Consider the following 14,177-nt stretch of genomic DNA (forward strand, 5'->3'; position numbering starts at 1 on the left):
CATGATCTTTCTTATTTGTCTGTATATTTTTTGTTCTGCAAATGCCATAGTTTTCCTGGTCCTTCAGGGTATCCAGGATACAGGAATGAGAGCAGAAAGTGGCAAAAAAAAGGTAGAGAAACCATATGGCATCCTACAAAGCTGGCCTTTAATAGTGAAAGGGTCTGAGAAGAAGATTCCTGTACCTTTATGAGCCACACGTGCTGCCTGTGCAAGGATCACTGGCAGCTCTGAAGGCAGACAGGGCAGGCTGAGTTCTCATCCCAGTTCCAGTGGAGACAAAAAATATTGCACCAGTGCAATGGTAAAATAATTGGTTTGATGTGTTTCTGTGTCTGTTTTATTACTTGTTAATGGAATTCATTATTCAGTCCAAGCCCTTAGGGGATAGGTTTTAGAAGAATTTTAAAACCAAGGAAGGAAAAACAAACCACAGCACCAAAATAAAAAAAAAAAAATACTAAGGTGACAATTGCATTATCTATCATAGATGATGCTTAATTACTATTCAACAGCAAAATTCATAGGTCATAGATCTTAACTAAGGACCCTAAAATTGATATCAGGCTCTAATATAATTCTTTTGACCACAACGGCAGATTTTTCCTCGTAGTAGTGTAAGAGAGATGGGAACTATGGCCTTTTCACCCACTTTTTTTAAGATAGTTCTACTGCAGTTGGATTTTTGATGCAAACAAACTTGAACTTTAGCGATTAGAGTGTTCCTCCATAGATTCTGTTCGGCAGCTCTGAAGAGTTAAGTGACCTTGTGAGCCTGCAGTAAAAAGGAAAGTGTGTAGAGCAGCCACCCCTCATCTAGTCTGGTACATTTTCCTAAATCCATGAAACTGATGTTCAGAACTGCAGTTGCTGGTGAAGGGAAGGGACGGAGGGGTGGGAGCAGTAACATCCAACACTACAGCCACAGGGCTCTCCAGAGCCATATGACAGAACTGTAAGCTGCAGAGAGAGAAGTTGAGTGACTTGCTCAAGGTTGCAAAACACATTAGTTTCATGAATCTTTCATAACAAGAATGATGTTTTATAAATAGCACATACAGAGAGATCAAACATACAGATACAGCCCAGACTTTCTAGTTCCCTTCACAGTTTTTTAACCATTATATTGGCTTTCTCTGCAGTAAATTATTAAAAGTGAGATGAGAACACTTGCTAGTTCTGAACCATTATAACAGGTTTTTTAAAAATGCAGAAATGAATACTCAAAAACACATTGTCTGAATACATAATTAGAAAAAAAAAGTCTTTCATTAAATGAATTGCTGTGAGATGAAAGTTAATGTAGTTTTCCTGGGTTTTGGGGTTTTTTTTTAAGAAATATCTATTTTTTTTACACAAAATGGATCCATTTGGAGCCTGGAGTGGAAAACCATTGCCTTATGGTATTTTGTTTTACTGAATATATATGTACAAACCATCTGGGTGCTCTAGGTTATAAATATGCTTTAAGCTTGCTGTAATTTCTAAGACTTCACTTTTGGCTGATTTATAAGAAATTTCGTTAATCTCGGCAACAGAGGAATCTGGAACTGAGCAGCAGATTGAAAATGAACTGAAGGCTGGGGACTATAAAAACTGCCGCAAATGAATCAGTACTGAAGTTCTTAAAACGGTAATGATCATTTGTAGTGCAAAGGTCTTTTTCCCTCTTGCAGTAAGAATTTTTGAGAGTTTTTTCAAGGTGCCAGTGAAACTGCCAACCCTGAAGCTACAGGGATATTTTTCAGCATTTAAATGGCTATTCTGATTTTTGTGTTCAGTACACATTTTCTAATGAGTGTTTCTCTGCTGCTGGTGCCAAACAAAAGAATTGAAGAGGAAATATCATTAAATTGGATGATGCTCAGCATGCTTCTCCTCTTCTCTTCTTTTTTTTTTTTTTTTTTTTTTAAATTCTAATAGGCAAGATCTTGCCCTGTCATCTGCAAGACATTCAGGATTGGAGGCTTACTTCTAGTTAAACTCTGATTCAGGAATTATGTTTGTATTGACAAAGATTTTTACCCATATCAAGCAGGAGTTTCTACTTACTTTTCATATTATTTGTTGTCTTGTCTTGCCATGTGTAAAAAAGGTTAACGCCTTGAATACTCTGGTAATTACTATACTAGTAGATCCCTGTGTTACTAGCTTTTGCCTTTTGAGACTCTTGTAATTTTATTCAACTCTCCCCTGAGTTACAACATTTCTTTTAGGTATTCACTGTGGTTGAACTTCTTATCTGCCATTCACCTATGTGCATTATACATTGGAATGTCCAGGAAGAGCTAATGTCTGGCTATTTCTTATCTCCTTGCCAGTTGCAGCTGATATACATATTTGTACAGAAAAATAATATTGGGAATTCTATAGCTAGTCTCACTACCGAATTTCAAGAAATTGGTAGAGTTGACTGAAAGGACTTGAGAAGCCTTTGTTTAGAAAGCACAGTTATTTGAGATTAATTTAATGTTCTCCTTCTCCCTTCTTCCTTTCTTTCAGACGATTCAAACTCCAGAAGGACCAACACCAAATAAATTATGAATGTTGAACAAGATGACCTTACATCCACAGCAGATAATGATAGGTCCTAGGTTTAACAGGGCCCTATTTGACCCCCTGCTTGTCGTGCTGTTGGCTCTTCAGCTTCTTGTGGTGGCTGGTCTAGTGAGGGCTCAAACTTGCCCTTCTGTCTGCTCCTGCAGCAACCAGTTCAGTAAAGTGATTTGCGTACGGAAAAATCTGAGAGACGTGCCAGACGGCATCTCCACCAACACCCGGCTACTCAATCTCCATGAGAACCAGATCCAAATCATTAAAGTTAATAGCTTCAAGCATCTGAGGCACCTAGAAATCCTGCAGCTCAGCAGGAATCACATCAGAACAATTGAAATAGGGGCTTTCAATGGTCTGGCCAATCTCAACACTTTGGAACTCTTTGACAATCGTCTGACCACTATCCCAAATGGGGCTTTTGTATACCTGTCAAAACTGAAGGAACTGTGGTTGAGAAACAACCCCATTGAGAGCATCCCTTCTTATGCTTTTAACAGAATCCCTTCTCTCCGGAGGTTGGATTTGGGGGAATTGAAAAGGCTTTCATATATCTCAGAAGGTGCCTTTGAAGGTCTGTCCAACTTGAGGTATTTGAACCTTGCCATGTGCAATCTTCGAGAGATTCCTAACCTTACTCCGCTTGTAAAACTGGATGAGTTAGATCTTTCTGGGAATCACCTGACTGCCATCCGGCCAGGTTCTTTCCAAGGGTTAATGCATCTTCAGAAATTGTGGATGATACAGTCCCAGATTCAAGTGATAGAGAGGAATGCTTTTGATAACCTTCAGTCACTTGTAGAGATCAACCTGGCACACAACAATCTAACACTACTGCCTCATGACCTGTTCACACCACTCCGCCTAGAAAGGATCCACTTGCATCACAATCCTTGGAACTGCAACTGCGATATCCTTTGGCTCAGCTGGTGGATTAAAGACAAGGCACCCTCCAATACTGCATGCTGTGCCCGTTGCCACACGCCTCCCAGTTTAAAAGGAAGGTACATCGGTGAGCTGGACCTGAATTACTTCACATGTTATGCTCCAGTCATAGTGGAGCCACCAGCAGACCTCAACGTCACCGAAGGCATGGCTGCGGAGATGAAATGCCGGGCATCAACCTCCCTGACCTCTGTCTCTTGGATTACTCCGAATGGATCTGTAATGACGCATGGGGCGTACCGAGTTCGGATTGCTGTGCTCAGTGATGGCACATTAAATTTTACAAAGGTAACTGTGCAAGACACAGGTTTGTACACATGCATGGTGAGTAACTCTGTTGGGAATACCACAGCTTCTGCCACGCTGAATGTGACTGCCCTGGATAACCCTGGTTACACGTACTTTTCAACCGTCACGGTAGAGACTGTGGAACCTTCTCAGGATGAGGCACAGACCACAGAGCAGGTTGGGCCCACACCAGTTACCAACTGGGAAACCATTAACATGACAACCTCACTCACTCCACAGAGCACAAGATCAACAGAAAAAACGTTCACCATTCCTGTGACGGACGCAAACAACGGGATCCCGGGAATAGATGAGGTTATGAAGACTACCAAAATCATAATTGGTTGTTTTGTGGCTATCACTCTCATGGCTGCTGTGATGCTGGTAATTTTCTACAAAATGAGGAAGCAGCATCACCGGCAGAGCCATCATGCTCCAACACGGACTGTAGAGATCATTAATGTGGATGATGAGCTTACAGGTGACACACCCATAGAGAGTCATTTGCCCATGCCAGCAATAGAGCATGAGCACCTAAATCACTATAACTCTTATAAATCTCCTTTCAACCACACAACAACAGTTAACACAATAAATTCAATACACAGTTCAGTGCATGAACCGTTATTGATCCGAATGAACTCGAAAGACAATGTTCAAGAGACTCAAATCTAAAACATTTATGACATTAAGGGGTGGGGTGGGGGGACAACAAAAGATGGTTTATAAAACAAATGACACAAATGACTGGGCTAAATCTACTGTTTCAAAAGTGTCTTTACAAAGAAAAAGAAATTTATTTATTAAAAATTCTATTGTGATCTAAAGCAGACAAAATTATGTGTATTCCTCAGAACCTGTTTTTGCTGCAGTTATTTACCCTCCTCGTTCCCGTTTTCCTGCCCAACCTACCCTGACTCCCATTTGCCATATTTTTCATAGGAGATCTTGATTCCCTAAAAGAACTGATCTAGGAAATTTTGTAAGAATCCTGTTACACTTTGGGAATTTTTATGGTGAATTCTAGTGGTGAGATTCGGTCTATTTTGTCACTTTCTCTTTTTTCTTTTGTTTTCTCATGCCCTTTTTGAAATTATTCAACAGAGAATGGAATAATAACAGTAACTTTGCAAGTGAGAAAAACAAGTAAACTTTTTTTTTTTCTCCATGTAATGATTTGCTCTGTATTTACCGAAAGCACCATTCTGTGAAAAAAAAAGCAAAAAAAGTAAAAAAAAAAAACCAAAAAATTAATTTACTTGTGAAAGCCTATAAAACCCATGATCTTTTAAGCAATTCTAGAACCAGAATTTGTAGTTCAAACACTAAACTAAGATTATAAATAAAATATTGGTTTTTTCTGTACTTGGATATAGCTCATTTTTAGTGTGGCTTTACACATCAAAAGTTTGTTAAAATGCTTATGATAATCTGCTCTGATGGTCCAAAACACAATCACTTTAAAGAGAATAATTAAACAATTTTGGATCATTACTGAAGAATAGCCCAGTTTTCGTTTTAGTTTATGTGAGCAACATACTGGTAAACAAGGGTGTTTGATTTCTAATGCAAGATTGAGATCATTCCTTCTAATAGTGTTTGCAATTATCTCTATTATATCACAAGATGCTTTTCACAATGCCAGAAAAGTCTTGCAAGGAGTTTCAGTTATCACTGAATCTATTAGACACAGCTGAAAACTTTGTTCTGTTTTTTTATTATTTATAACTGTCAATAAGAAAATTCATCATTATATCAAAGCTAGATATTTCCAGTTCAGTTGTACTGGGACTTCTAGGCACAAATATGAAAGAAGTTTAGCTGTCTATAATACCTGTAATAAGAGCTGTATCCCTATGTGCAAAATTCAAAATGCTGTTCATCCAGTGAATAACAGGAAGAAATCTGAGGATTTTGGTTTAAAAAATAGAACAAAGACAAATCAGAGGATATTATAAGTTACTGTAATTTACATGACAATTAGACTCCCTTTAGAGTATCCAGTTTACATTAATTTAAACTCAGACTCATTTTCCGATGGGAAATGCATACCCTTTGACTTTCTGTTTATATACATTCTCTGGATTTCACTCATTGGTATAGGACTGGTGTATACGGTGCATGCTGAAAGCTAAAAGGGAAGCTTTCCATAAGAAAACCTGCTCCAGGACACTGTGTTCTTCCAAGTAGAAGTTCTGCCAAATTAAACTTCTTTATGCATTGGCAGCTGAATAGAAGCATTCTAAGATGATTTAAATTAGGGGAAAAGAAAATAATCTTTAATCTCTGAACATCTTTTCAACTATTTTTCACCTATTTGCACTTTCTCAGCCACCGTTACTGAGAGTTTTGAGGGTCTTGTGCCAGGTAAATAATATCCTTAACAAAACCTCTTCAGAGCTTTTTAGTATGCAACAGCATGCAGGATGAATACCCTACTGAAAAATATACATCTGTGCTGTAAGTTTTAGATGGGATTCTGATAGGTTGAGGGGATAATCATCTCCTATTGGATGCACAGTTCTCAAGGTTGCAAGTGAACGCTGTAGCACAAAGGACTGATTTAAAGAGGACACAGTGGAGATAGGTTACAATGAATCACACCCTGCAAGGAGTCTGATAAGTGTGATACAGGATGAAACCCAAAGTTCTATAACAATCTCTAAGAAACATTTGGCAAGACATCATGCTTTGATGTGCTACATGAAAAATAATACCTACTCAAAGAGAATTTTAATAGAGGGCAAAGATGGACCCGAATGTAAAATGTTGCAGTTGTGATTCCTAGGTTTGCCTTTTACTTCAAAGTGCAATAGAATATTTCACTGGTGATTTCTTTTAAACATTGTCACAGATTCTGTACAAAACCTCTACAGTTACTCATTCCTATGTGTTCTTTGCCCATCTGGCTAGTAACATTCTGTCCATGGCCAATTCTTATCTGAAAATTGAAAAAAATTCCATTCAGGAAACCTAAATATGGAATATTGACCATCTGTAATTAGTGGGTTTATGTTAAGAAAATGTGGATACTCCAACCAATATTTGTGAAAGGCAGTTATGGTCAACATGGTTGTATAAACATGTAGTTTTCTGTCCCCTAAGGTAGATTAGTAGGAGGCCCATAAGAAAAGAGATAGAGTTGTTGACAAGTGCAACACTGGATCAGTGACAATCTGATCCTCTTTGGAGTAATACAAAATACTATCAGTGACTGTTTGAAACAATACACACATTCTTATTGAGTGTTAATCCAGTGTTATTGGGTAATCAAAAACTCAGATATTCCTGCTTGCTCATAATACTTATAAGGAAAAGGCATTTGGGTATGTTTGGTTGGGTAAGTACATATGCGTTACATGTCAACATTTACACGTATCACTTATGATTTATGTCAACAGTTACATGTATCATTTATGATTTTCCCATAATGTTCCCTATCCTTCTTAGAACCACAGATATTATTTCTGTTTCCTTCCTACTTCTATAAAACGGGCAGTACTTTTTCAGGTTAATTAAATACCAGAGATAGAGAAGACCACCGTTTAAATTATGGACTGAGCTCTGGAATAAAGTGAAAGGAGTGCTGTGCTCTCTTGTTTTGATGCTCAAATCACATGTCAATGCCTCCTGTTGCTGCTCCAGAGACAACAACGTTAAGAGAGAATCCTGTATCTCCTGTAAGACAGAGCATAACTGACAGAAAGCTCTAATGAAATTTCTCTTGCAGGTGACCACATTGTGTGTGATGTAAAACAATTGTGCAAAAAAAAATTGTGCTCTTGATTATGATCTGTCGCTTTCTAGTGGGCTCATGAGAAGTGATGAGTTATTCTTCAGTTCATTTGATGAAGTTTGAAGATGTTTATCTGCTGTCCTGCACAAATAGAAACTGCAAATCATTTTCTTTCTGGAATTTTCATCAAGTCTTGCAAATCTTGCTATATGCAGAAATAACATGTGAAAAGCAAAACAAGTGAGTTCCATTCAATTTTTCATAGAAGATGGACATTTTATTTTCCTTCAAAAAGGGCTAAATGTATGAAAAGTAATAGATTAATTGTATTTTTTGCTAAAATAGTCTAACAAATTAAAAACTATATTTAATCATTTCAAGATTTCCTGTCCCCACTGATCACAGGTTGATCACAGAATTAGAGAAAAGACAAGTAAATCAATATTGTACTTTGTTATACCAGCTTCAGAGTCTTATGAAAATGTTTCATAAAACTGTTACAAGCTTTTATATGTCAGATATGACCATTAGTCTTTTCAATGAGGAGTGTGGAAAAACTCTTCAACTTTTTCACCCCTCTCTAAAGGTTATATTCCATTTTTACATGAGTTAAGTACATTTTTTTTTTTAAATTCTCACTGCTTTTTTTTTCTTATTTTCTAAGGCTAGGGGGTGAAGGTGTAAGAAATGTTATGAGCTACCTTGCAATTTCATACCAAAAGAAGTAAATGAAGATATAATTTATCCTTATCTTCTAGATGTAATAAAAGCAGTTAGACTTTAGTGCCTGGGTTTCTGTTTTCCTTATTTTTCTTGTTTTTCTAATTTTCCTTAGTAGAACTATTTAATTTATCCTTTTCTCGTTTGTGCAGGTGTTGCCAAGAAAAATCTCATTTCTAAATTTGATCTGCTGTTAGTCTGAAGGTGGTGGTGGATATTTTGTTACAGAGGCGATATTATATATTAGTATTATAGATAACTAGCACATAGAGCCACCACTGTTAACATAGCAAAGGTTCATGAGCAGGGGATGGGCTTGGGGAGATTCTGGGAGACCTACCAGGTAAATCTGCAATTCCTGTTGGCCCTGCAACCTCACTCTACAGTGGTGCCCCATAAAACCACTGTGGTTGTGTCTACTTTGTGGCTGCAAGAGCACAACAAAGCAGAAGAGTTTTGGGTTGGGAATAAGAAATGAGGAAATTATTATTATTTTTTGTTTGTCAGATTTAGTCACAAGTAGGTTGTAAGGCTTAATGCAGACTAAACAATGGAAAACTTGAAGAATAAAAAAAGTCACAGATTTGCAGTGTAAGTTTTGCACAAATGGCAAAGTTGTGCTTTGAGAAAATGCTAATGCTGGTTTGATTGACTCTAGAAATGTTTTTTTCAGTATTAACTCTATTAAGACAAATGAGATCTGTACTTTAATAGTTACATGCTATTTATTTCAATAAGAATAAACCATGATTTTCTTAGGTGAGAAATGTGTAACAAAACATTTAGTTTAATTTGTCTTGGGTTTACTCCTTGCTCTCATGTTTATATCTTACACCAGATTGTCTGTTAATCAGAGTGCTCTCCAAAGGGCTAAATTAGTGAGCTCTGACTGACTTTCATAAGAGACAAATCTTTCCTGTAGTGTAACTCCAGTGGGGTATGAAATTTTGGAGTGAGGGGGAGACACTGAAATGATTATATCATCAGATGATTTTATGGTCATCTTTTGTAAAATAAGAAAGAGGAAAGTAGTCTGTCATTTTTGAGAACTTTGAAAATCAATTCTTTCATTAAGGGAGAAAATCTTAGCAGCAACAATCCAGAATAAATTAGAGTATTATTGGACTTGAATGGAGCAATAAGATGTAATGCTTAAAGCAAGAAGTGGGAGTTATATATCCCAGATAATATTTACATATTTCTAACAACATAATTTGCAGACTCAAAAAGTAATTACTTTTTAATGTATCATGTAGCTTCTGCAAGGATTCTAAGAGATTTATCCATAGTTTTCAATTTTCGTCTTGCATTTTCCAGTACATATATGATATAAGTTGGACTTTCAGCTCCAGATCAATTTCCCACACAGAGCAAACAAGGAAATTCTCTTAAATCATCCAAACTCCACCTGTTGGAGGTTCATGTCTGGTAATCTCTGTTGCTTTTTTTAATCTACTTGAAATGGCTTGGGCAGTGAAAGATTCCTTAATTTCTTCAATTCTCTGCTACTATAGCAATATATGATTAATATCCTAGTCTGGAAAAGATGTTTTTGCATGGGTTATATGCAAAGGTATTTCATAAAATTTAAAATATAAACTGCAATTATATTTTTAGTCAAAAATTTTGAACTCTGTTGACTTTAAAAAGGTACTTTTTTTCCTTTCCCAGTAACTCAGTTAACTGCAACTAAATTAAAAAACAAAACGAAAAGTTATAAAAGAAAAACTAACTTAGAATGCACTGCAGACAGGTGTGTCTGTATATGTGTATTATTTAAAAAGTGATTCTACCAGTGAGATTAAAGAAACAAAGGAAGAAATGTATAAAAAAGGAAAAAAGAGAATAAATGAGCCAAGAGAGAATCTAGTAAAATAGAACTGGAGTTAGTGGGCCACAGAATTAATCCAACCTCTATAACTAATTTAATTCTGTAAGATGTAATTCAATTTGACTCAATTTGCTCATTTAATTCCTCAGGACAGTTGGTTGTCTATAAAAGGAGGTGGAAAGCTGAGTTCTGGTTTTGTCAGTACCCACGTGATATCAAGCAGGTTTTACCTTTCCTTGCCCACCTGAGCTTGCCATTTCTGTTTAACTGTTCAATTATCATTTTCTGAAACTGCCTTGCTGAGGCACCCAGCTGTCCAGCCTGTGTTGGGAGTGAAATCCAATGGTCAGTGAGACAAAGACAGGTCAGTGTTGTGTTCCTGAGCAGAGCTTCTGCAATGCTTGGTGTTTAAGTTCACTAACTCCTAAACAACTCATTCCTATTTGATAAAGCAAAGTAGTTTCATAAATAATGTATATGTTTTTAATATTGCATATAAGATTAAAGTTGTTGATCACATGCCATGCAGTCATTAATTATCTTCCATGTTGAAAGAGTCTTTTTTTTTTCCCTGTTGGAATATACCTTTCTTTACGACGAGCAAAGATCAAAATCAACAATTTGATCAAATCGTAAAGACTTGGGCAAAAATATTAATGTATTTGAATATTAAGACTATAAAAGGATTAGAAATTGTGTAAAACTACACTTTTTTTTTTTTTAAGACAGTAAATAGCAATGCGCTAAGATTCCTAGAAAGCAAATGCCTAAACAAACAGCCATCATGGCCTTATCGGACTGAATAAAGCAGAGGAATTGATAACTTCCATGGCTTTTGCTAAAATTTCTTTGACAGAGATTGTTCTGTTCTCCTGTTTTTATTTTTCTTACTAAATTCTATTGCCTGTGTCAGCAGTGTTTTCATCAAGATGAACATGAGTAATTATTGTTGGAAATATTGTCACCTCCTGTTTCTATCAGGAGAAACACTGGCTCTGGATGTTTATTTTTTCCACTCCCTGCTGATTTCTGACACTCCTGTAGGGAAGCAATCAATTCTGTACCCAAAAAAAAGCTTTTGTCCACCTAACACAACAATAAAATAATAATGGGCTGAACCAGGCAATGGAGAATAAAATAAAATGCAGTGGTAATGATGAGGGAAGTGTCCTGAGAAAATAAGCATTACAGGAGGAGAAAAAATATATTGCAAAGATGAAGGAAGTTGGAAAAGTGTGTGAAGCTATTCTTTCCTTCTCATTTTGTGCATTCTGTTTCCTGGTATAGCTGGATCATAGTTGAACCCATTGATGAATTAATTCTAAATAAGTCACACTGGAAACTCTTTAAGGGATTATTTTAAAAGTAATAAAAGCAACATTCCTTTGACTTGTATGGGTCAAAAATGTCTTGGGGAACTGTTTAGATTGTTATATGTGCTGCTAGGACACTAAGAGATTACTGTAGCAAGAGCTTTAAGTTGGAATTCTGAAAAATAAACTGTTCATACTTTACAAGTAGAAAATAGTTTCGCAAAAGGAAAAGTAGAAATTTGCATTCTGGGAGAACCCAATTGGCAATTTCTGCATGTAACTATCATTTTAATATTAACTTCTCCTGATTTTAAAATTGGATTTATGAAAATTAACCTGAAAGAAGCACTAGAATGCATAGAATAGACAAAGATGGCAGTAGTGAAATAATTTATTTAGGAGATCTTTCAATTTTTGTCCTTTGAAGTTATTTTCAGTAATTCAATATTTTTCATTAGGAACTAAGAAGAGGCTTATTTATATTTTTCCCTCTTTTATCTCCTCAAGTGGGAATAACATTTTAGGCTGTCTAATAAAACTGATATGAGAATTTTGGGGGAAAAAAAAAGAAAGGTGCGTTATGAAACACCTGGTAATTTTGCAGCATGCTTTTGTTTTTTTGTTTTAAGTTGCTTTTTCTTGCCTTTACAAAATAATAGAAGGAAACTGTAAGAAAAATTAGCTCTGTGATGAAATTTGGGAAGGTGAAAGATAAGATATCCTTATTATTTTCATGCCAGTTTTATATATCCCTATTATTTTTTTTAAATTTCATTCTAGTTTGCTGGCACAAAAGGGTAGGAAGCCCAAGAATTCTCCCTTATAATTTTTCTAATGATTCTTTAGGTTTTGAATACGCTGTTTTCCTTCACCAGTTGAATGAATATTCAATGGATTTTGTTATGTTTCAGATTAGAAGCGTTTTCCTTTGTCTCTGTTTACAATTTCAATGGTTTTCTGTACCTTCAGTTTCTACTCAACATATTTTCTCAAAAGCTGTGTCTTTTTTAATAATGTATTTTTACCATGATGCAGGGTTGTAGGAGGCTGTGTATTGTCCTAAACTTCCTGGTAGTGTCTGGGCTCATTCCTTACCCTCCTAATATTGTTTGGTTGTATCACTCTTTGTCTCTAATTGAGAGTCAGTCTCTACAGTCATCAGGAATTTTTCCTTCACACAAACTCAAGGTGTTGATAGTAAATGGAAGTGCAGAACAGTGTGACTGACCAGCAGTTGTTTCAAGGCTAAGCAGCAAAACATGGGAAATTCACACTTTCCAGGTTTCTGTTGCAGTTGTGGTTTGGCTGCAGAATATCAGCAGAACAGCCTGAATGGTGTGAGGTAATTAATCTCTTGTACATATCTTACATAAGAAGATGTTACTTCTGAAGAGGAGAAGAATAATATTCTGTGTCCTCTCAAGTGTGTTTGACAACCTGAGCTAAAAAAAAACAAAAAAAAAACTTGGTTTGGTTTTGTTAGTGTTTTTTTTTTATTTAAAATTTCTGAAACCTATTGAAAGTTTTGATTTGTGCAACCATATTTCATTCTTGGTTGATGGAGGTGCCACAAGACTGTCATTCAGTCAACATCACTGAAGAATTAGATCAGTCTATTTCTAAATGGATTTTCCTTGTGCTGATCATAGATAAGTACGGGTATTTTTTAAAATTACTTTTAGATACTGATAGCACAGCTATGGAAGCATATTGCTAGGAATGATGCCAAAATTTTACAGTTGTGCAAATTCATCACATCTAATCCACTGGTAGTGGTCTGTTGCTTTAGTTTAATTTTAAAGTTGTGATCTGACATGCGTTGGTATATTGGTTCAGTAGGGGAAATTATTTTGTTCTTTTAAAATGTTAATTAAGTCCTAAGAGAATTGATGGGCTGAGAACCAAGTCTTTCACACTGCTTTGCTGTGACAGTGTTGCAGCTTTGATTTTAAGGGTATACCAGAAGCATATGAGATGTGTTCACCTCTTCCAACCAGTCTTTTGTGACAAATGCAGTTCCCTGTCTGAGCATTTACTCTGAGATATAAACTCTATCAGACACATACCAGACGTTGCAAATAGGCCACAGCGAATTCATCATGGGGTAATAAGTATGATACCTCTTGCTTCTGAGTTTGGCCTGGGGTTAAATTTCTATATCTCCATTTAAGTTTCCATCAAGTGCTCTATCTTAGCGCAGCTGCAAAGTGCTTGATAGCTAAGAGGCTGTCCTTGCAGGGTAAATTAAGCAAAATTAAATGTCATCACTACATGTCTGTCATTCAGATACAAACAGCTCTCTCCACCTTTTATGGAACCTTCCAATAGTTTTGTTTCTCTGCAGTCCTAATTGACACATTAATTCTTTTTATTCCATTTCATTTCTCAGGGTGTTTCCAAGGAATGGCACAAGTAATGGCAAGAAGAAAGAAGTTGGTGATTTTACTTCCAGAACATACGTACATCCAGATAATCACAGAATCACAGAATGGCTTAGGTTGGAAGGGAACTTATAGATCATCTGGATCTATAGATTGTCTAGTTCCAAACCCCCTGCCATCAGCAGGGACAACGTTTGAGTAAAGTGCCCATGGAAAAAAAATGCTACAAGAAATAGATCAGTCAAGACACAAAAGATTAGAAACTGATATAAATTCCATTCTTTCCTCTATTGTAGACACACACACACATATACACATGAATCCACTCTTTTGATGCTTTTCAGCAGGTCTGCTCTGCAAAGCTATGCAGATGCAGTGGACATACAGTGCACTGCTCGTTGGATGGCTAA

General features: G+C 36.3%; 1 protein-coding gene across 5 annotated transcripts in view; it reads left to right on the top strand.

Moving 5' to 3' along the window:
- The window catches only part of LRRC4C (leucine rich repeat containing 4C), a 477,061-nt gene extending 468,756 nt beyond the window's left edge, over window positions 1-8,305 (top strand). For all 5 annotated transcript variants that reach the window (XM_085062637.1, XM_085062638.1, XM_085062639.1 and 2 more), the window contains one exon: window positions 2,503-8,305. In XM_085062637.1, coding sequence (XP_084918763.1) covers window positions 2,545-4,461 — 1,917 coding nt within the window. In that variant the 5' untranslated portion in view covers window positions 2,503-2,544 and the 3' untranslated portion in view covers window positions 4,462-8,305. The remainder of the gene's footprint in view (window positions 1-2,502) is intronic.
- Window positions 8,306-14,177: the final 5,872 nt, after the last annotated feature.

The sequence above is a fragment of the Lichenostomus cassidix genome, chromosome 5, assembly GCF_008360975.1.
Source record: "Lichenostomus cassidix isolate B80296 chromosome 5, HeHo_3.0, whole genome shotgun sequence".
Classification (NCBI taxonomy): domain Eukaryota; kingdom Metazoa; phylum Chordata; class Aves; order Passeriformes; family Meliphagidae; genus Lichenostomus; species Lichenostomus cassidix.